The sequence below is a fragment of the Branchiostoma lanceolatum genome, chromosome 13 (assembly GCF_035083965.1).
Source record: "Branchiostoma lanceolatum isolate klBraLanc5 chromosome 13, klBraLanc5.hap2, whole genome shotgun sequence".
Lineage (NCBI taxonomy): Eukaryota > Metazoa > Chordata > Leptocardii > Amphioxiformes > Branchiostomatidae > Branchiostoma > Branchiostoma lanceolatum.
Window position 1 is genome coordinate 18,746,045 of NC_089734.1, and position 22,558 is coordinate 18,768,602.

Consider the following 22,558-nt stretch of genomic DNA (forward strand, 5'->3'; position numbering starts at 1 on the left):
CAAAAGAGATTCTAATAAGTTGTTTTGAAAATTGTGTTTAGCAGGAAGCGGATATAACATTTGTAAACCAGTGAACAACCATGCATGGAGACTTTTTGACGTCATCTTCAAATGCATGGTTTCCGTAGCCTTTCAGACAGTGTTCGGAATACGTTAGTCTGTCAAGTTTGCATTTCTGCTGGTTTCGCTGATGTTGCATCTAGTTTTCAGTACCATAACCAGAAGAAACAACAGTTCTTTTCTTAGGCCTTAAACTAAGGGAGCACACCTCAGTTTATTTTGGGTTTCACGGCTGCACGCCCTTAAGGCTAGGTACGGTGTCTTCCAGGGAACTATTCTGAAGCAAATCAACTGTGTATGGGACGAAAGCATATCCCTTCCACTACAAGACTAACTGGGTTTTGTTTCTTCAACCTCTCTAGTTTTGCTAAATTAGAAGGAAAAACATTTTCACATCAAAAATGATGCGCAAAATTTGGCATTTTTGCGTAGGATAAAACTCAGAAACAATTTTGTTGGCAGAAACGACTAATGTCAGAAAGAGAAAAACCTAGCGTTTATTCAAACCAATTATAAAGAAAACTCTAGTACTAAGAATCTTTTCATCCACGGCGCGAGGCATAGCAACACCACCCACAGCAGCCTACAAAGGTCAATCTCGGGTGAAGGTGCTCTTCACAATCAACGCAGAGGAATATCTGGAAATAAGGCTCAGAGCCAAAGTCAATTTTCACCAAAAACACACAAATTCACACTCTTTTCAGACATGTTAGTATTCAATGTCAGTTCGAAGCACTTTATGAGAAATGTGAACTCAAACCCAGACCCTCGAAACCCTTTCGTCACTTTTTTGTAGTGCACTACCACGGACCCCGGTCACGGAAGAACTGGGCACGATTAAAAGGACATAACTTTTTTTTATTAAATGGTCACATTTCAGAGTCAGAGCTGTATACCCTGGCACAAAAACTTTATTGTCTATCACACATCAACATTTCTACAACTGGGGTGAAGTAACATCAATGTATGAAAAGACAACACCCAAACAAAAACTATTGGGTTATCAATTAACAAACTACAGTACTGTACAGTGAAAGGTGGATCAAGCAAAATTATAGTTCATGCGTGCATTATGCATAGACTAAAGCCTGACCATGTCATCAATACAATATCTGGACAAACATCTAGTATGTAAAATGTCCAGTCTTTTTGTCCTAATGCTTAAGTTAACAATCATGATGAAAAGTAGACCGTCTTTAGTATTACATTCTTGACATCACTATCAAGAACACATCTCCAGCAGATAAACCAGTCCAGGACATAAAATTGTTATCATGTTTAATCAAGCTGCAAGAATTTAACATATTGGGCAGTCTGAAGCCTTACTAAAGAGATAGAACAAATAATACAATGTCATCTTGGTTATAAGCACCTTATGGTAACAAAACAAGCTTTTTGATTATGGTACTTGTGAAAGTTGCAGAAATTTTATATCATATTGAATTTTTGGGAGCATATTCACTTTTTCTTAAAGTACACCGAAAAACGACTGTGTGAAAAATTGATGGTCTTTACTTGTTACAAACACTTAAGGGTAAGGTGGCGGAGGCAAGTTTGTGTCAACTTTCTGAGGCTTGGGTGGGATCTCAGAAGACTTTGCATAAGGACTGTGGGAGGGCAGTTGGGAGGAGAAGGAGGAGAAGTAGTCAACGGCAAAGGGAAAAATGTCTTCTGGCTTCCTAAGAAGCAGAAACTGGAGGAAGTCTGCCAGGATGGCTTGTAGCTCGGGATGGTGTCTCATGTACATGGCATGGTCATTCTTCAACTGGTCCTGAAAGATTATATGGTACAGTTGAGTATCTGGCACCTCAAGTCACATATTGTCAACACTCTGCACCCAAGTCCCTACATTTTCCTGCTATTTGCAAAGTGCAGACATAAAGTGAACAAACATTGTACACTGTACCTCTATATCCCTTAAGAAAAACAAAAAAACAGCCAATATCAGGGGAGTAGATGAATTTGAACCACGGCCACACAAACTGCTTTCGTCATAGGGGGTATTTTGCTCACAAACTGTGTATGTCATTGCGCACATCAAGAAATAAAAGAATGCATTCCAACGACATTTCCAGAACCTGGAGAATCAGGTGTTCCATTACAATCTCCGCGCGAAGTGATTTCTAACAGGTAAGAACGAAATAAGCCAATTTTTCAGCCGCCACGCCACGTCGAGAGTTCGAGGCAGTTTCATTTTCCTTCCGCGAGAGAAAGTAGTCCGTTCCATGACTCAGGGCGTCAACACGCCTTACAAGAAAGCTTGTCCCTGGGACATATGACCGTTTATCTTTCTGTTTTCAAGTTATTTACAATATTTCAGCCTCATTTTTTACTCCTATAGATTTTTGAACCGATTGTTTACCGCTTTCCTGTCAAAAATTCAACCCAAAATCAGGCGATTTTCGTGTAATTTCGCCTCTTGTTTTCAACCTGTTGTAGATTTCAAACCAACAGGAAATCTAGTGCGTAAGAAAGAGAAAACTCTGTAGTTTCTCTCGGTATATGACTTATCATAGATTTCGAGGGCGAAATGCAGATGCCCCCAATCCGCGCAAAGCCATGTCATAATTTTGATTCCAGAATAGAACGCGTCCGGTTTGACGTTTTAGTGATTATCTACTCTGGACATTTACTTGCAACTTAGAACTCAAATCGTTGTATAGAATTACGTTCACGATGGTCTCCCCTTTATGAATTCCGAGTTTCATGCCAATACATCGCCCCGAAGCGATATAAATCTGGCCTCAAAATGTCTTACTGCCTGCAACAGCGAACCGTGCGCCGTTTTGAGCCAGTTGTACGTTCCATGACCCCCCGGCGTCGGCACTACTTACAACAAAGCTTGTTGCTTGAGTTTGCAACTATATATGTTCATTATTTCATTGCATCTATAATTTTCAAGCTTCCCATTTTCCTCCTACAGATTTTTAGACCGATTTTCAACCTGTACCCATTTGATAATATGACCTGAAATCAGTTGATTTTAGTGAGAATTCGCCATGCGTTTTTACCTTTTTCCCGATATCACAACAAAAGGAAATCTAGCGTGTAGAATAGACCGAAGTCTCTTCTTTCCCGTGGTATATAACTTGTTATCAATTTTGAGGACGTTGTGGGCTTCCTTCTAAACCGCACGAGGTCACCTCATCAGAATTATCGTTTTAATTCCAAAAAAGAACTCGCAAGGCCTGGCGTCAACGGCCGTTCCACAAAGCGCACGACGGACCCGCACCGCTGGATTTACGTACTAGTAACCGAAAAACTAAGATAGCCTTTGCTAATTCAGTGCGTCTCCACGTAGTTTGTTTCTATAGGTATTATTTGACAATACTGGGAAGGTATATAAGAGCCGTAACTTGTGTTTAAAATTGGACTGCACTGGAATCAACAACACCAACGCATTGCAACCTTTGGGCGAAAAACAGCCAGGAAGGTGACCCCGGTAGACATGGACAAACAGACCTTCCCAGATTTCAAACCAACAAGATTTTTACATCACTTATTGTCGAAGACTCTACGATTCTGACTCACTATCAATCTAATATTGAATCGAGGGCGAAATGCAAATGCCCCCAATCTGAAAATCGTTAACAATTTAACTCTTTACGGCACCGCCATTCTCCTAATCTTACTGTGTTCAAAAAATGATCATGGAACTAGCTAAAATCGTGATGGCTATAATGATGATGATACAATAATGATGGCTATTCCCCTCCAATTCCTCACTTGCATAAAATACGAAGAAAAACAGAAAACCTGTCGTAAATCAGAGCGGACGGAGATTGTTAGCCTAAACGAGTGTCATCCTAGTTAGTTCAAGGCACTCCATTTACCAACCAATTAACTAGGATGACACTCGGGGTTCAAACGCATTTTATCATTTACTGACATACATGTAACGAAACATACCTTTTGACAAAAGTACCAGTAGTTTGTGTGGTTCAAATTCGTTGATTATTTGAACGATTTACAGGTTCAGTTTCATGATGTCTTTTGTTTTCTCTTATAAACCAAAAGGTCAAACATACTCCAACATGTGAAAAATATTCAACCATGAATAAGTTCACAAGATGAAATGTTGTCATGAATATTGGTGGTTGCCAACTCTCCACTGTAACATTCTTACCTTTCTATCCAGGAACATGGAGAACAACTGCATATCCTCATTGATGTCCAGTCCCTTCTTCTCAAACACTGGTCTTTCACTTGGTTCTTCTGCAAAACAAAAAGAAGATTATATAAGTTCTTAACTTTTTTTTTTATCCCCTGAGTTCAATTCTGAGTAAAAATGTTGAAGAAAGTTATCCTTTAGTCTTTGCTTTATTTAGATCAGCTTGAGCAGATAATGTATATCAGTAAACACAACAACTAGACAGTAATTTTAATGATCTGCAATTAAATGTAATTAATATACATACTGGATGGCTGTTTGTTATGTTGTCATCATCACTGTATGTAATAACTATGTATTGTTACATGTCTATTGTTAGTAAGAAGGCCAGGAAGACTTTGGGCACAACACTAATGGATTTTCTTCAATAAAGTCAAAGTCAATAAAGTCAAAGTATTTTTAAGTAGAATTAAGGTAGGCAAAACCAGACTCTTCAAGGATTCTACTAATATTGGAAAGCCAGCATGGTATTTTACCTCGATGCAGGTCTTGCTGTACTAAAATTGCTTCATATTGTATTCTGAGGTCTAAAACTATCAACACCAGTTTTCGCGGGAAGAGTGCGTGTAACTCGGCGTAAAACTTTAACAATGTTTACCCAAAAAATACGGAAAGCCTGGTAACTACCGGAGTATTTTTTGTGTGGCTATAACTAGCGGTGAACCGGGCAAAACAGCCGAAAAAACGTCAGCCCGATGCGACCGGCCAGAATTGTAGTGGGGCACTAGTAGTGGGGAGGGGGGCACACGATGCTGATTTTCTCTCGGCCCACGAACCACTGGCAACCACCGCGCCTCCGTTTGTCTGCTATAAAGCCACCTTGGGGTTGTCACCTGCCGCCGGCGGAAGATAGAAATGGCCTGAATCGACCTCGCTTCAAACTTCCGCTTCTTTTCTGGAGATCTTTGCAAAAGTTCAAGCCCTGTCAGAAAAAATTCAAGACCAATCCGTAAACCTTGACGGAAAAAAATCGGGAGAAAAGATATAGACAGGCCCTGTCTATATCTTTTCTCCCGATTTTTTTCCGTCAAGGTTTACGGATTGGTCTTGAATTTTTTCCGTAACACGCAGCAAAGTTCCGTAAATTTATGGCAAAACTGCCGCTGGCTAGAGCCCTGTATTGTAAGCTATCTTACAATAACGAAGAGTGTGTGAGGCAGAATATTCTGTCCTTGTATTTACCTTTCTCCACGATGCGAGGCATCCTGAGGAGTTTCATGGTGACAGGGGAGCCCACTTGCACCCTGTTGCAGAGATGCCTGGGTAGGAAACAGTACATACATGTAAACACATAGCAGTCAAACAATAGAAATATCTAAACTTAACACAAACAAGAAATGCTTTTAAAAAAAGCTGGCCACGTAACCATTAGATAATGGTGAGGATGAAATGGTGATTGCACATGTAATGACTTGTATAAACTTTGTTACGCCCAAATGTATTGTATACCATTGGAAGGCTCATCTAGTGCCCTTTACAATGACATCCCGTTTGTTATGATCATGCTTCCCTGGGTTGAGCACCAGGGTTGAGCACCAGGGCTAATTATCTGAGGTCACGAAAGAAAAGTGCCTGAAGTTTCCTTGATCATGTGTCCGTTGTTTTGTAATGATTAGCATGACGTGTTATTTCACTGGAAAGCTTGTGTCAGTCTCCTTTAAAGTAACACCATAATTATACAATGTAGAAAACATTATATACAGCAATAAGTGATGGGACTTTCATATTTGTGAGAACTGTAAGTTGAGGTTATATCATCATACGTAAATCATGCAAATTGGAGCTACATCGGTAAGGTGTTCTTTCTCAACTCCCATCCCTAATATCATACAAATCTTACAATATACCTCCTGGTCCAATCCTTAGATTGAAGCTGAGAAAGACTCACCCATCCTTCAGGAAGTAGGACTGCCATGTCGTGGGCAGGTCAGCGGTAGAGTGGATCGTACGCTCGATCCCAACAACTTCCACCTCCTCCTTTCCTACTGTCTCCCTCCTCGCCTCCAGGGATTTCTGGATCAAAATAACACTTTCAATATCCAAACAAAGGGCACCTTATTTACCTAATGCCTGACCAGGTAATGCCATACTGGTTTTATTATATGGATAACATCCACTGGGCACCTCAAAATTGATGGCAAAAAAAATTTGGGCCAGAAAAAGTTACCTTCATTATGAAATCTCAGTCAGAAAGGTTTTGCAAATCATGAACTTACAGAAAATGGTGATACCAAACATTAAATCTTTTATTTTCCATCTTTCACTTTTCTTGGAGGACTTTGTAAAGCTCAGGGCTTGAAATACATTTTGTGCAAGTAGAAAGTAAACGACAAAATCAGTATGGTTTACGATAGGAATTGTATGATCATTTGTTCCTTTAGAAAGCCAAAAAAATTGCAGATTATCATAAAAACGGCAATTTCTTGTCATATATGTGGCTAATGTAAATGTCTCAACCTTCTTACTTAAGTGGTAAGAGATGTTACTGAAACAGATGTTCCTGAATTTGGTGACCAGAGTGTAAATCACCTTACACAGCGTGCAAGAACAGTGACAGTAGCAGTCTGACCTGGTCTGTCAAACAAACAAACACTTGCAGTCCGTGATATGTATGAAAAATGCAAATAACTACAAACATCCTTACGTAAGTCGTAGTACAAAGGTTCGTTTCCGAGTCAAACGACAGGAAGGAGAGAGAAGCAGGAAGGCCTTTCCGAACGAGGATACGCTGCAACAGCAAGTTAGATCCTGAAAGACAACAACAAAGATAAAGGGCTTGGCATCCTTGAAAGAACTGTTTAGCATCTAGAACATACATGTACAAGGGTGAGTCAGAAAGTACAATGTAATGCCATTACTGTCAAAATACAATGTCTTATGGAACATTTGGAATGTCAAGAAAACTATTTTCAAAAGTCTTGATGGTGAGTTGCAGTTTCTTGAAAATCAAAGGAAGAATGCAATTTGAAAGTTATTGAAAAGAAAGCTCTTCAGCAAAGTGCATGCACGTGCAACCAAGTTTTCTGTCGACTTCTTAGCTAATGTTTCTAACAAAAATACACCTACATCTAAAGAGTCTTTGTCATCTTCATACATCACATTTGAAGGTTCAGGATTTTAGAATCTTAAACAATATTACAGTATAAAGAGAAATCCAGTGTACAAATACTTTCTCTTCAAGGAAAATATTCCGTTACCATAGTATTTAGGCCACTCCGATCTAATTAGTTGTCAGATGTTGTCAGAAAAAATATGGAGCGACAGCGAAAAAACTTCTGTAGAAGACAACCAACTCATCTGGTACTACCATTGTACAGTAGACCCACCGATTTGTTGGAAATTATTTAAAGTACAGTTTTCATGTACTTTGAAGTTATATCATTTTTGAAAAACACTGAAGATAAAAACATTAACAGAGAAAAATATTCGTAAACAGAAAAAAAATCTTCAAAGAAGGATTTACCCAAATAGAAGGTGGGTTTGAAGTGTTATGGACCCACTTTTGCTAAGAAAGGCAAATTCTATCTATCTCATCTACTTTCATACTGTCTGGAACAGCCTACCGCCAGACACACGTACGGCTCCGAATCTGACTTCTTTTAAGAGACTCTTGAAGTAACGGAAATGAACAAAACGAACGGACACGGACCATGAACCAGCTTTCGCCCTACTTTATGTTGTATAAATTGTATATTGTTGTACCATAAATATGTAATGATATATGTTGATAGAGTTATTAGGACTCAAATGACTTTGTATCTCTGCTATATTGTATCTGGCCCTTACCTCTTCCCTCATGACCTCAATGAAAAGTGGCCTGCGTGCCGATTTGAGCTTATCATGAATAAACAAAGGTTCAAACAAACAAACCTGTTAAAGCTAAAATGAAGTTCTTCCTCCATCATTTTTGTACATGTATGTCACACCTACCCTCTGATATAAATCCCTTCATGGTAGTTAGATCAAAGGTCTCGGCTCCTCTGCTCACTTCCTGGATAAACAAATATCTATGAGATACAGCAATGCCCAGCCAGTATATATAGATTACAACATAGTGTATTCTGTATCACCCACGGTAACCCGCGGGAGGGCTGGGACCGAGGGTGATGCGGAATACACCGTGTTGTATTTCATCTATGTCATACCACCCCGAGCAAACACACATTCCAAACATGAAATTCAGCAGAAAAAAACAGCAATTCCAACATTCGAATCTGGTATCCTGTACTATACAATGTAATAGAGGAATTAAAGAAAATGAATTGGAAGTCTTTTTTCTGTAGTCCACATCCTCTGGAACAGTAGCAACATCCTTGGATGGGGTTCGCATGTTGCAGTCCCACATACACGCTAATTTCTGTCTCGTAAACGGTCGGCAGCATTTAAAACAGTCGGTGCCAATTGAAACGGCCGATGCCATATTTTTTATTGTGTAGCACGCTTCGGCAAAACCGTAATGTTTCGTGGCATAAAGGTTACGATTTTTGAAATTAGGCTTTTTGACCTGTCAGAATTCGAATCCAAGCTGGTGTACTTTCTTTTTCACAATACTATGATGTAATTAAAATGTTGCTTTCTATACATTTTTGGACGTTTTTGCCCACAAAAAAGGTATGATATGCTTGGATATTGTATCTACCAGTCAGCAATATCATATTGATTGTTTCAAAATGGCAACGACCCTTTACAAGACGGACACACCCATAGGAACCAGACTGACCTCTCCTTGGGTCACGACCTTGTTGATGACCATCTTGTCATCCTGAATGACGATGAAGGTTTTTCTGTCCAACGGGTGATCAGCAAGCTACAGGACAAGACATCATCAGCATTGACAAAGAAACCAAATTATCCATTAAACAAATAATTAGGTCAAAATGAACGTCATTCATAATCAGGAAAGATGTGAGTCATGTATTAAGACAAGGGAAAGATACAAATCATGCAAATTGGGTACAAATAATGCATATATTTTACATAAAGTTTATGATAAACTTGTTTTTGAATAAGTTAATCTTTTGTAAAATAAATACATGTGATTACTTTCTACTTGGAGTCTGATCACGCATGTATGCTCACTTACTTTCACATACTCATGGTGCTGTTGTTCCAACGTCTCCAGCTTTGGTGAAACATAAGCTGGTAAGCAAAGAGGAAACAACATTAGTCATATACAGTTGAGGAGAAAAGTAAGCACACATAGCAATAATTATTACATTGCTGAAAAATTAAAAAGTAGTTGTGAACATGTCACTTGCACAAATGGAAGGTTTAGAAGACTAGAATACAAAAAACAGGAAGTTGTATGTTCTAATGCTAAAAAACTAATTTTCTGTACAAGTAACTGTTGGGGTGTGTGTGGAATTTCTCTGCTCAGCAGTCGTAAGTCTGTATCTGTACCTGTATCTGTATCTATATAGCCGGTATGACCGCCATTAGGCGTAACACACCAGCTTCGCAGGCAAGCGGCGCGGCAGCAGCTGGTTATATTACACCGAACGGTCTGTTACACCTAGTCTTCGCATATCTGACTGCAACCGTTCTTTAAAGCTTTAAGTCTGATGTTAGATAGATGAAATTTCATGTTTGTAAATTACGACAGAATGTGGAATCTCACCTGTAATGGAAGTGCCACATGGCACATTATCAATGGCTCCATGACTGTTGGCATGGATCAGGTAAGCATCTTCACCCTTGTACTTGGCATACTGGATACTGACTGTGAATTCTCCCAGCTCCTTCCCAGTGTCTGATGTTGTCACCAGGGAGTCCACAAAGGTGGCTAGGGACAGGTCTTCAGGCTCTGCAGAGAAGTGGAGTTGTTAGCAACATTTCACAAAACTGTGTCAGAAGATACAAAGTTGGACAGTGAAGGAAGGTCAAATGCTATACGACTTGTTCTTCCTGTATACCTCTACTGGTAGAAGTAAAAGAAAAAACAAGAATACAGACTTTGGGATTTGCATCACAGTCCCACAATCTCTTTAGGATTTCATGGCATCAATTTCATGTTGTCTAGTGTGGGATTTTGCTGGATACCTCGCGGTATTTTGCCAGATATCTTGTGGTATTTCGCTGAACATCTCGAGGGGTCTTTTGGGACTCCCGTGGTAGACAGGCTGAATGTTGTATGCCGTTCTGTGGTGTGAAACCTTGAAACCAATTATGGCTTCCAAACTCAGCTGGCAATAGCAAGGCTGCCATGTGATTATGTGCCCTGAACAGACTACCAGTATTTATCAAACCCTTACCTATAGCCTGCAGGAACTGGAGGGTGTCTTGGCTTGGCTGGACTGAGGCAGTTGAGCCGTTCATCCTGACATCAGATCAGATCAGTGCACTGTGGAAACAGTCAAAGTAGCAGGGTAAGTTCCAGTACAAGTTATAATGTTACAGAAAACCTAAACATTATCATCAATACTCTGTAACAGTGGGGATCAACCTCCACTAACTGACCAGTCTAACTGGTCCAGACCTTTTAGCCTAGTGGTTTGAATCCCGGGAGCGGCGTACTTGCCCCTTCGGGGTTTTTCAGTGGTTCCCACACCGGCCCTGTGAGTAACGGCAAAGAGTGCCACACAGGGATGTCGTACTCGGAGACGAGTCTTAAAAGAAAAGGGGGAGAAGTACTAGTATAACAGTTGGGATCAACCTCCACTAACTGACCAGTCTAACTGGTCCAGAACTTTTAGCCTAATGGTTAGTGCGTTGGATTCCCAAGCCGTGCGGATCCAGATCGGGATTGGTGCGAGTTCGAATCCCGGGAGCGGCGTACTCGCCTCTTTGGGTTTTTACAACTCTACAAGCTTGAATAGGAATATTGCAACCTTCTTCTGACTTATCCCATTTTCTATTAAAGAGTATTTAGCCTATTTTCTATCCTCTTTGAAATCTTTTAAGCTTTCCTCCCTGGCTAAATTGGCATTTTGACTTTTCATTGTTTTCTCATTAACAGATTAAGAAAGAACTGAATATTGATAGCTGGTCATCAAAGAATTCAAAATCTGATTTTGTGGAACATATGGATGACGTCATCAAATTCTATTGCCCTTAATATGGTTTTTTTCTAAGAGAAAATACAGCACTTTGGTACATATAACACTGCTATGAAACTATGTTTTCCATGTGCATAATGATTAAAGCTACAAACGTACGTTTGCACAAATTGAGAAAAAAAATGAAAAGTCAAAATGCCAATTTAGCCAGGGAGGAAACCTTAAAAAAAACCCTGCAGTTCAAAAATTAACTGCTCAGCCCAAACCTAGGATAACACTTGATGATATCAATATCTGCCACCCAAAAATGGTTTCCTAACAGGGCAAATCAGTAGAACTTGAAGTAAGTTGCTACAAATTACTGTTTGTAGGTAATGGACATGTATATGGAAACATAGCCTGGGTGTCATAAAAGTTAAGATAACCTCGGGAGAGCCACACCTCACGCACGTAAAGTAGAGTAGAGTAGAATTTTCGGTAAAGAGTAGAGTAAAAGAACCCACCACACCTTTCGAAAAAGAGCAGGGGCATGCCCCGGTGTGCGATGGTCCAAACCTTACAGTCGGTATATAGGCTACAAAATCTTCAGCAAGTTGAAGTTGGTAGCCAGTCAAAATGAAAGAAGAAGACCCCCCTCCCCCAACACCCTGAAGCCCACCTACCTTGACAACAGTAAGTTCCTTTTTCACAGACATATACCGGTTCCAATAGAAAAGAAATATTAGCGAGTCACCAAATCGACATGTTTAAGTAGTCGCTGGTTTTACCAATGTTGTTGTTGTCCTTGGCGGCCGTAAATAAAGAGTCAGTCAGAGACACAATGTAACCATGGGAACTGCCCTGGGGACGACGAGTAGAGCAAAGGTTAAAGGTTAACAAGCTCATGTCCAGGGCAGTCTATCTCATTTTAGACCTGTTTCTTTCTTTTTCTTTTCTGTTAGTAATCAATGATAGCCTCTGGCATTCTAGGGTTCGTGTTATCTTTCAACTGTTAGCCGACAGAAGTTAGAGATGGCTAGAAAGCTTTTTTTTATTTGTGCGCAATGATACAATTACCAGCAAACCGGAAATCTCTGGAGCTCCAGCGGGGTAAGTAGGTCTTTTTGCGAGCTTCGCATACGGTATTACGTTACGGCAACATAAGACTAAAGGTAGCTAGCTGACGTGTGTGAACCATTCTATTCTTCAAAATTCTACTCGTCTGTGGTAACCTTTCAGAAATCTCTGGAAACTAGACTCGCCCCATGAACTATAACGTTAGTTAGGTGACGTCAAGAACAGGTGTTCCCCAAACCCCTCACCAGCCCCCACTCGACGTCAACAGGAAGTGCTTTAAAGAGTGTAACGTTACACATTCCAGTCCAGGCGAAGGCCAAGGCTTAACTTTTCTTAGCTGGGGTTGTTCAAACAGTTTATTTGTTGCCGTCCTGGTGGGAATGTTATAAAGTCAACCTTGAGGAATTGCCAAAGGACGTCCTTGGTTCAAGTAAGTTTGTCCTGTCAGTCGTGAAGTGAAGTCTTAAGAAGATGTTTGTGCAGTGACTGATGTGAACACCATCACAAGAGGTAAATTGTTTATTCTTCATAAGTTCATATAAAAAAAAATCTATCATTCATGACGTCTAATAAGATTTATAATACCAGCATTGTATAGTAAACATTATTATAAAAACATGGAGATTACTAATTAATTACGTTACCTCCTTAAGATATACACCTCTGTTGGTACTGGTAATATACTGTAAATGCCATTAATTAAATATTTATAAGTTCACGGCAATCTAATTTTGAAGTAGGAAGAAAATGAAGTGTTCGTGGTGGTTTTTAGTTCGCGATTGAAACGAGGTGATAGACGGGAGTAAGACAGAGCATGCATTTTCGCAGTGGTTTGTGATAAAGGTTCTTGTGAACAGTAGGGTTTGCGGATTCGATGGGGTGGTCTACTAGGTGGGCTAGTGGGGTGGGCTACCTCAGCATTGTACCCTTTCTGGGCCTCAAGGCTATGCATGGGGGTTTGGCCTCTTATGGAATTTCCTTGAAGAGAAACTGGGTCAAGCTGTGGGTGGGCTAGAGGGAAGGCAACAGCTGATCATATGGCAGGTGGGGGGCGTGGTAGATGTCAGCAATGAACTCCACCAAGACTGGTAGAAAAGCCATTTATCATAAACAAACTTCTAAGTACTCGGTATACAATAGGATGTAAGGGAAGAGGTACAAGGGGAAATAAGCTGGAAGTTGGATAGGGCAGCTAGGGAATGAGAGAGCCTTTGTTTGACAAAATTGAAAACATATGTCTCACATTTAGACTAGAATGTACCTAAATGCATGTGCTTGTATACAAATGTAAAATGTATTTGTGATTATGTGTGTCAGTACATGAGCGTGGGTTGGAATGTTGTGTGTGTGTTTGTACACAATGTTTAGTGTTGCTTTTGTTGCTCATTTCTTTCACAATGCTACTGTCCTGTTGGCTTGGCTGAGCAGTTAAGGAACAAGGAACATGGTCCTCCATGTTTAAAAATCTAAAGCTGGGGATAACAAACTCCTGCACGATGTAAATGTACGCTCATTGCTCACCTCCACCCCCCACTGTAGCATCCCCAAAGCAATATGATCAGTTGCATTCCTTCCGGCCCACCCACAGAGTGACCCATCTTTTCCTCAAGGCAATTCCATAAGAGGCCAAACCCCCATGCATAGCCTTGAGGCCCAGAAAGGGTCCAATGCTGAGGTAGCCCACCCCACTAGCCCACCTAGTAGACCACCCCATCGAATCCGCAAACCCTGAACAGTGAACATTAAACCACGACAAAATTTCAACATTTACAGTAGGTTTTTTTTAAAGGTGGGAAGTTGTCCAGATGCATCTGTTTACATGCAGGTTGTTTGCATATTTGGCGTCAGTCAGTGCTGATATGCAATAATTTTGCATACAATGTGGCGTTTTTACTTTATTTTTTTATCTAACTTAAATTGCCCAATAGTTTTAGCAAACAAAGCCCAGACTCACCAGGGTAATTAACTTAAGTCAAGGCCTTCATTGACATTATGATGGAATAAAGCGAACATATATACATGTACACTCAGCACAAAAAGTTTGGTTGATCATATCTCCGTTGTTTCTTGATCAATTTCAATAATTTATGTATCATTGAAAAGCGTGTGTGATTTTCTTTCCCACCAAACTTATTATGATTGTAAATTAATGGAACGAGCACCAGACCTGCTTGTGCGAGCAAGTCACATAAAACAAGTGCCCAGATTACCCTACTAATGTCAACCGCTCAATTCAGTATTTTTTCTTCTGCTTGTCGCACATGGCTTGTGTACAAGGGTAATATGAAACTTTAATCAACAAAACACATTAATATGAAAGCCAAGGATAGTCTTCATCCAAACAAAAAAAATGCGTAAAGGAGCCTCCGACAGTTATGATGAAGGTGGCTTGATACTGAGTACACATTAAGCCATGCGCTGTCACCACAGCCTGGCACATCCTCCTCATAATTGTCACCAGTTTTGTTACGCGGTCCCTGGCTAATCTTCCACAAGGAGTCGTCGCAGGTCAACTAGTGTTGTTCTGTTGATCATTCTTGCATGCACAGGCTGATCAGTGATCACAGAGTCTGAGACTGACTGTTCAATTGTATTGAGATCTGGGCTACAGAGGGTCATTCTATCCTAGAGTATTCCTGCATACTGGAGGTGGTCTGAAATGGCTCTCATTCAACAGTCGAAATAAACCTTCTCTTATCTGTAGCTGTGAACATAACATTCCTCCACACACTGTTCCATTCCCGATGTGGACGACACCACCACAAATGGGTTTGGCGCTGCGCTGAGTGTGACACCAGCAGGGAAATTTGGGCACTTTTTTTTCTACAACCCACTCGCGTAAGCAGGCCTGGTGCTTGTTTCATGAGATTGCAATTATAATGAGTTGGGTATCATAGGAAAGGAAATTACACAAGCTTTCCAACAATATATAAATTTTTATAATGCATTGAAATTGATCAAGAAACAACAGGGATATGATCGACCAAAGTTAAGTTTCCAAACTTTTTGTGCTGAGTGTAGTAAGGGGTTCAGGAACTGAAATTTAGTATACTTCTACTATATGGCCTTTCTAAATTAGGCCTAATTGTTGAAACCAGCGTACTTGAAGGCTGTACATGCACATTCCTGGGAAACAACAGCCCATGACCGTTCTGCCTGAGAAGCAGCAGTAACAAAGCTGTTACCCTCTATGAACAAAACAGGACCACTGCGCTGAAGCTGAAAGAAACCGTGTGTCCAGAGCCATTTCCACATCTCTTGGACATAGGGAATTTGAAAAAATGCTGCTGAGTACTACTTAATGTTTCCGATCATCCGACAGACCCTATAGCAAAAATCTACCGACCCTGCCTTTTCTTTGGTTGACTGCTGGCAGCTTACATGATATTTTCGATCTTAGTGATGAGCATTCAAAACAGATCTATCTTAGAATTGCATATTTTCTTACAGACATCCTGTATTTCACACTATTAAGAAACACAGTACTTCTTTGCTTAGTCTAGTATCAATGTAGTTGTTCTTGAAGGATATATATGCAGAAATGTCTAAATGCAGTTTGATGTTGAAAATATCATGTATTTGTTGGATCACTTTGGCTGAAATCTAAACTACTGTATAAATGTAGGAACAGATATGTTTTGCAACCGACAGTGTATCTAGTAATGAAATAGGGAAATATGGTTTGTACAACTACAAGTCTATATACAGTTAGGGACTACTCCTTTCTTTGCTATATAACCTACATTCAATTCAATTTTACAAAATGGCATTCGCCCATTATTTTTAAGTCATCATCATCATCATCCGTCGACCTCTGCAACAGAGGACGGGGCGAGCCCTTGTACTTGTATTTTTAAGTCACTATACTTTCATTATCATTGTTCCAGGTCTTGAAGCATGGAGCAACAAATTGAACAGTTGTTGACCTGTCCAGTGTGTTTGGACCGTTACAAGAGGCCCAAGATCCTACCCTGTCAGCACACCTTCTGTCAGGACCCCTGCCTACAGCAACTAGCTGACCCAGTCCGACGTAAGGTCAAATGTCCTGAATGCCGCGCCATGCACAACATCCCCCCCAAAGGGATTTCCGGCTTCCCCAACAACATCACAATTCTGAAGTTTCTGGACCTGCCTGCTGAAGCCACGTCTAGCTCAGGGTCAGAGAGTTGCCAGGTCTGCAGAAGAATTACAGCTGTTTCTAAATGTTTTCATTGTCCCAAGAGATTGTGTGATACATGCAAGAAGGTACATTCAAGCCAACTAAAGGTAGACATTGGACACCAGATAAACCAAATTTGGAGAGAGCTGCCAAAGTTGACCGAAGCTGCAAATCTTGTGGAAAAGACGGCGACCCACATCAAGCAGAGTGGAGAGATGGTGAAGATGGACATCAAAAGCTCTATAGATCAAAACATTCGTAAACTCAGAGAGCGGGAACAGATATTGTTGAATGAGGTGGACTTATTTCTGCAGTCAGAGTTGCGCTTGTTGAGAGTGAAACAAGAGAATCTTGAAGTGGAGATGGCGAGCATTGCAAGCCATTGTGACTCGGCTGAGTCGAAAATCAGCCAAGCAAGTCCGAGTGCTGTTACTGATGTTACTGATGCGGAACTGCTCAGCTTCCACAAGCAGAGTAAGGAGTACCTGGTACAGTTACAGAACACTGCCATTGATACTGCTGTGGACGATTGCAAAACAGTCAAGTTCACCCTTCAAAACAGTCAAACCTTACATTCCAACATTGCTACGTTAGGACAGTTATCGTCATCAGCCTTCGTCATCAATGCAAACACCGTAAATCCGAACAGTGTTGCCGTTTCATCAAATCCTCCCCCAAGAAATCCTCGCCTGTCACTTTCAAATGAAGCGTTCCGAGGTTTGCCAGTGGTAGAGATGTTTCGGACCTCATCTCAGCTCCGTGTATCCCCTTCTGTTTCGAGTGTCTCCCCCCAACAGGCTTCTCCACAGCCAGCTAACAGTGTGGCCACCCCTGCACATTCTAACAACAGTCCAAGAGTATCTCACATCTCCACAGTGGGAAGAAGTGAGCAGAACAGAGCCAGACCTGGCAACAGCTCACTTGAATTTACCAGTTACGAGGTCCCGTTGGACGGCCTTGTCTCGGATTTCTCTCATGTTCAGCGTAGAAGCCCAACATCAGCATTCTACCGCACAAAAGGGATGATACTGACGAAGTTTGGATCTAAGGGCAGTGACCTGGGGCACTTCACCTGGCCCAGAGGGGTGGCGGTGTCTCCTGAAAACTACATCATCGTGGCGGACAGCAGCAACCACAGAGTTCAGGTCAGTAAAGCCCCCCTCTCACTTAACCCGCGGCACACTGGCGTCGTCGCTGCGTCCTAAACTGGATTTGTGTTACCCTTGACTTTATAATAGGAATATCATTCAAAACCTACAAGTATGACCAAAGAGACAACAAAACACACAAAGCTTACAAATATTCTTTTTTTGTCAATGAAATTCGTTGAGTTCTTGTCGAATCGATCGGCCGCAGCGACGAAGCCAGCGTGACGTGGGTCCAGTGAGAGGGCGGTATAAGGAAGCAAAGCTATGTACTAGTAAGGCCACACTGACTTTATTTTATGGATGGCATCCTCCTGACACCCCAAAGCTGATGCAAGCACCTGAAAAAAGGCTGGTGTATGCATGCATGTGTGCCTGTGTGTGTTTGTGTCTGTGTGTGCTTGTGTGTATAACCGGTATCTGGTTTTAATACCAAGGCCTGGGAACCCAAAATAGGAGGAGAGGGGGAGGAGGAGAAGAGGAAGAAGAAAAAACATCAGGAACAAGATTGGCAACATAAAAAGATGTTGCCATGGCGACGGTGGTCTCTGATAACGTTTTCGTTTTTAACCCACATGCAAATAAGGACCTCGCATAATCTATCAGTCAATCACCTTCTCTACCAAAATAACACAAGTTGTCCAATGTATGAAAATCTTGTTTTCAAAAAAAAATATCGTACCATTTCCTCATAAATTATGTAAATGAGGCCGTCTGCAAGATTTGTGTCTAATAGTGGCCACATTTACTTAACTTCCAAATGGTGCAAAAATGAAATCCCCATCATTTACCACTATGGATTTATAGTATTTTGTCATTAATTATGCAAACTAAGTATCAATTTGCATAATTGATATCTATCTATATTTATCTTTCTCAGTTACATATGTCATGTGTTTGAGAGTCCTATAATAGAATGCAGCTGATTTATTAACTGTCCTCATTTATTATGCAAATCAGATATTGATTTGCAGAATTGGCATATGATTATGTAAATCATCACTTAAGCTGTCTACACACCAAAAATTATGATGATCCGTCATCCTCTTCTTGCGTTATTGTCTTTCAAAGTTTGAGTCAAAATCAGCTCCTGCAGTTCCAAAAAAGCCGCTAGGGGGTCCAAATCTACAGGACATATTTTCCTAACAAAGAGCTATCCACCACTTAAAAATCATGACTATAGCATGTTCAGAAGACGAGATTTGAAAAGTGAAAGTTCCCCTGCAGTACCATAGAAGGTTGCTAGGGGGCCCAAAATCTAATCATTACAAGGTCTCCCACAGATCTACCCACCTACAAAATATGAAGACAATACATCCAGGCATTTTTGAGTTATCGTCCAATGGACTTTCACATTCCTGTACAATTCCTAGAATTCTTACAATCTGCACACAATATAGTAAAAATTTGGCTCGCCCCAGTTTATGTATAGTTGTGATATGGAGTGAAATATAATGGACATTGACATTCTGGATACCCAACATGAGTAGTTTGTGAGTGGAGTAAAGGAGGCCATCTACATCTTCATCAAAAATTCCAGTGAGTACATTTTTTGAGTTGGTGACCAGTTGAATTCTTTATGATTATAATTTTTCTTCTTCAGGTCTTCACACCCAATGGACAGTTGGTGCGAGTGTTTGGCTCGTATGGGACAGGGGAGGGGGAGTTTGATTGTCTGGCTGGTGTCACAGTCAACTCACAGGTGAGTTATTACTTTATCACGTTTTGCACCTTATGTTATACCTTGGCCGTGATAACATTCAATACAGTTGTTCCTGACCGTATGATATTCTGGGTTATCACACAGGCTTCTACTAGTACTTATATCACATGGGCTTTCATAGAATCATTCGAATGCACTTCGAATACTGTTGAAAATACTGGATTTGAATGTTGGAATTGCTTTTGTTTCAATTTTTAGTCTGACTCTGAAGATACCAGATTTTCTCAACTTCTGGTGCATTTCGCATTGAAATGTGTGTTTTCTCAGGTTGGCATGACATAAATAGAATGCTGTACAACATGATGGTGTATTTCTCATCACCCTCGGTCCCGACCCTACCACGAGTAGGATCTGGTGATACAGAATACACTGTGTTGTATCCTATATCAATTTTATCAAACCACTCCTCCAGTGGCCTTGGCTCTAAGTGACAACAGCAACTGTCTTCAGTACCTCCAAGGAGTTACATGTAACATTTATTAAAACAATCAACATTCCTCAACATTCCACAAAAATGTCACCATTATGATTTTTTTTCTTTGAAAAGGGATCAAAGTCAGAAAAATGTGTGCATTTCAGTTACTACTTGTTGATAAATGATATAGTTGATGACATGCCCAGAGGTTTGTATGGTGTCATAATTGTTTATCAAAATTCTATAATAGTATAAGGTATGATCGGTTCCTACAACCACCAAATAAGCCACCAAGTGACTGAAGCTATTAAATATAGATATCTGACACATAAATGAGACAGGTCCTGTTATTTTACTCCTCTATAACATAAACATGTAGATCTTTTAATGATACACACCTTAAAGCATTTGTCAAGTCATAGGTCAAATTGAAAGTAGGACCAATTCTGGTACACTTGACCACCATGTTGGACTTGTGTGGAGAGCTTACTAGTGGTGAATATGGAGTGATAATGACCAGTGGTTATGGCAAAATGGAGCCTTCTCATTGGTCAATGTCATTTGGCTACGTGATGATTACTGATATTTGTTCTGTGACAGCTCTGGGTATAGTCAATTATTTTCCATCTTTGGTCTGTGTAAATGGTTTGATGCCCTTGATGTTGATGTTAATTTTCAAACTGTTTAAATTTGGGGAATATCTATTTGGATCTTTACATTCTTGAGAGTTAACAGGGGCGTCAACACAGAAAAAGTACTGGAATATCTAAGGGAACATGCTTCATGTCTCGAGTAACGTTCTAACCTTTCTTTTCCTCCAGGGTTGGATCGTGACAGCAGACAGATACAACCATCGTGTTCAGATCTTTGACAGTAACGGGCGATTCATTCGTCAGTTCGGGCAGGAAGGCAGCCGTGATGGACAGCTAAGTTACCCATGGGGGGTCGCTACGGACAGGATGGGATTCATCTATGTCTGTGACAAAGATAACCACAGAGTACAGGTTTTCCGTCTTGACGGTGCGTTTGTGCGAAAGTTTGGCCGGCTTGGGAACGGTAACGGCCAGTTTGAAAATCCACACTACATCGCTGTGGCAAGGGACAACAAGGTCATTGTCAGTGACAGCAGCAACCACAGAATACAGGTTTTTGACAAGTATGGGCGGTTTTTGTTAAAGTTCGGGCATGAGGGGTGTGGAAATGGTCAGTTTAAGTACCCACGCGGGGTCGCCGTGGACCAGGAAGGCCATATCATCGTTGGAGACAGTGGAAACAATCGGTTACAAGTTTTCAGGCAAGATGGCAGCTTTCTGTGTTCCTTTGGGACATGGGGAAGTGGGGACGGGGAGGTGAAAGGACTAGAGGGGGTAGCACTCATGTCCAGGGGAAATGTTGTGGTCAGTGATAGGGAGAATCACAGAATTCAGGTATTTTAGGAATCTGATTTTTCAATCATTTCAATGTGGTAATTGTTCAATGATTTCACTGTGTTGAAGTGCTTTATACCAGTGTTATACTATTAGACAAGCCACTGAGGTGTCACCAAACTGCTGTCTTAGAATCATTTGGACTTCTGCTATGCAAGCTGACTTTCAGAGAAAACAGGCTATTGTACACGAAGGTTTCTTCATGAAACGGAACTAGGAATTCCTTTAGGTATCTTTGTTCTAGTGAATGTGAAGCCTTACACTTTATATTCTCACGGACCTAACTTGACTTGACTTGCTGTAACATAATGAAAAAGACTTTAAGTTTAAGCAAGATTATAACACATCATGAAACGTGACTGCTTCTCACACCAGTAACTGATTGTAATAGTGTTGGTTGAAGTTGTTTTGTTTCACACTGATTATCATTTTGTGCCAATGTTACACAGACTCTTACACAATCTTATGTTACATACCAGTCAATATCAATAAAAAAACTGAATCTGTATTTTTCCTTCAATTGATAGAGTTCTGAGATGCAATCATCCAAATGTTTTGCCACCTAAAATACAAAATGTTCACAGTATGAAGGTCATATCCTAGCAAAGAAAGCTGTTGTTTCAGTAGCATTTCCTCACCAATTATGTAAATAAAGCCCTGATTTGCGTCATTTATGTCTATTGATGTTCACCTTTACTTCCAAATGCTGCAAGTATGAAATTCCAGTCTTTTAACACTTAGGAATTACATAGCATTTTCTCTTTGATTATGCAAATTAGGTCTTCATTTGCTTAATTCATATCTCTAAATATTCCTGTCTTCCTCAATTATGAATGTCACATATTTGATTAGTCCCTTCAGGGAACACATTGGGTTCATAAGATTTTCTTATTAATCATGCAAACTAGATCATGATTTTCGTAATTAACATCTAATTATGTCAATCATCATTTGAGCTATCAACATACCAAACACAAATGAAACTAGAGTTCCACGAATACATTATCTTGGCCAAATAATCAAAGGCTTATTATGGAGAGTGATTAATATTTATATGCTTATCACCCTCTGCAAACTTGATCATACACCATACCATTTGGAAGTTACGATGGGGCAAATGAGTACAGTCTAGAAAGGGTAAAAAATCATTTGGTGGTACAGGACTTGTGTGCTGATATACGTTATAACTGGTCATGAAAAAATATGAGTATGTTGATATTGTATGGGCCACAAAGGTTCGATATTGCAGTGTTGTAAGTTGAAAGTGATGATGAAATGGTACAGTCAATATATATGAATAGAATAAATCTATATTCCATATCATACACATCTTGAAAGACAGATAGTACATGTGACTTTTCCGCACCTAGCAGTGGTGCAGTTTTGGTGCAGTGTACTCTCCAATAT

The 22,558-nt window shown here is 40.4% G+C and overlaps 2 protein-coding genes across 5 annotated transcripts; one reads left to right on the top strand and one right to left on the bottom strand.

Moving 5' to 3' along the window:
* Nucleotides 1-897: 897 nt before the first annotated feature.
* LOC136447817 (ciliogenesis-associated TTC17-interacting protein-like) lies at nt 898-10,571 on the bottom strand. The gene is made up of 10 exons (XM_066446886.1): nt 10,483-10,571; nt 9,849-10,034; nt 9,315-9,370; nt 8,952-9,038; nt 8,162-8,222; nt 6,876-6,979; nt 6,120-6,244; nt 5,414-5,490; nt 4,187-4,275; nt 898-1,831 (listed from the first exon to the last, which is right to left on the bottom strand). Exons 1-10 carry the CDS (start codon nt 10,544-10,546, stop codon nt 1,589-1,591), a joined length of 1,092 nt encoding a protein of 363 aa, XP_066302983.1. The 5' UTR covers nt 10,547-10,571; the 3' UTR covers nt 898-1,588.
* LOC136447816 (RING finger protein nhl-1-like) lies at nt 10,506-21,659 on the top strand. Of its 4 annotated transcripts, none has more exons than XM_066446885.1 (4): nt 10,506-10,596; nt 16,170-17,586; nt 19,190-19,288; nt 20,546-21,659. In XM_066446885.1, the coding sequence occupies exons 2-4, from the start codon at nt 16,180-16,182 to the stop codon at nt 21,158-21,160; spliced, it is 2,121 nt and encodes a 706-aa protein (XP_066302982.1). In that variant the 5' UTR covers nt 10,506-10,596; nt 16,170-16,179; the 3' UTR covers nt 21,161-21,659. The 4 variants fall into 4 exon arrangements, with proteins under 4 accessions (XP_066302982.1, XP_066302980.1, XP_066302981.1 ...); XM_066446883.1 differs by lacking the exon at nt 10,506-10,596 and adding an exon at nt 12,200-12,315; XM_066446884.1 differs by lacking the exon at nt 10,506-10,596 and adding an exon at nt 12,384-12,712.
* Nucleotides 21,660-22,558: the final 899 nt, after the last annotated feature.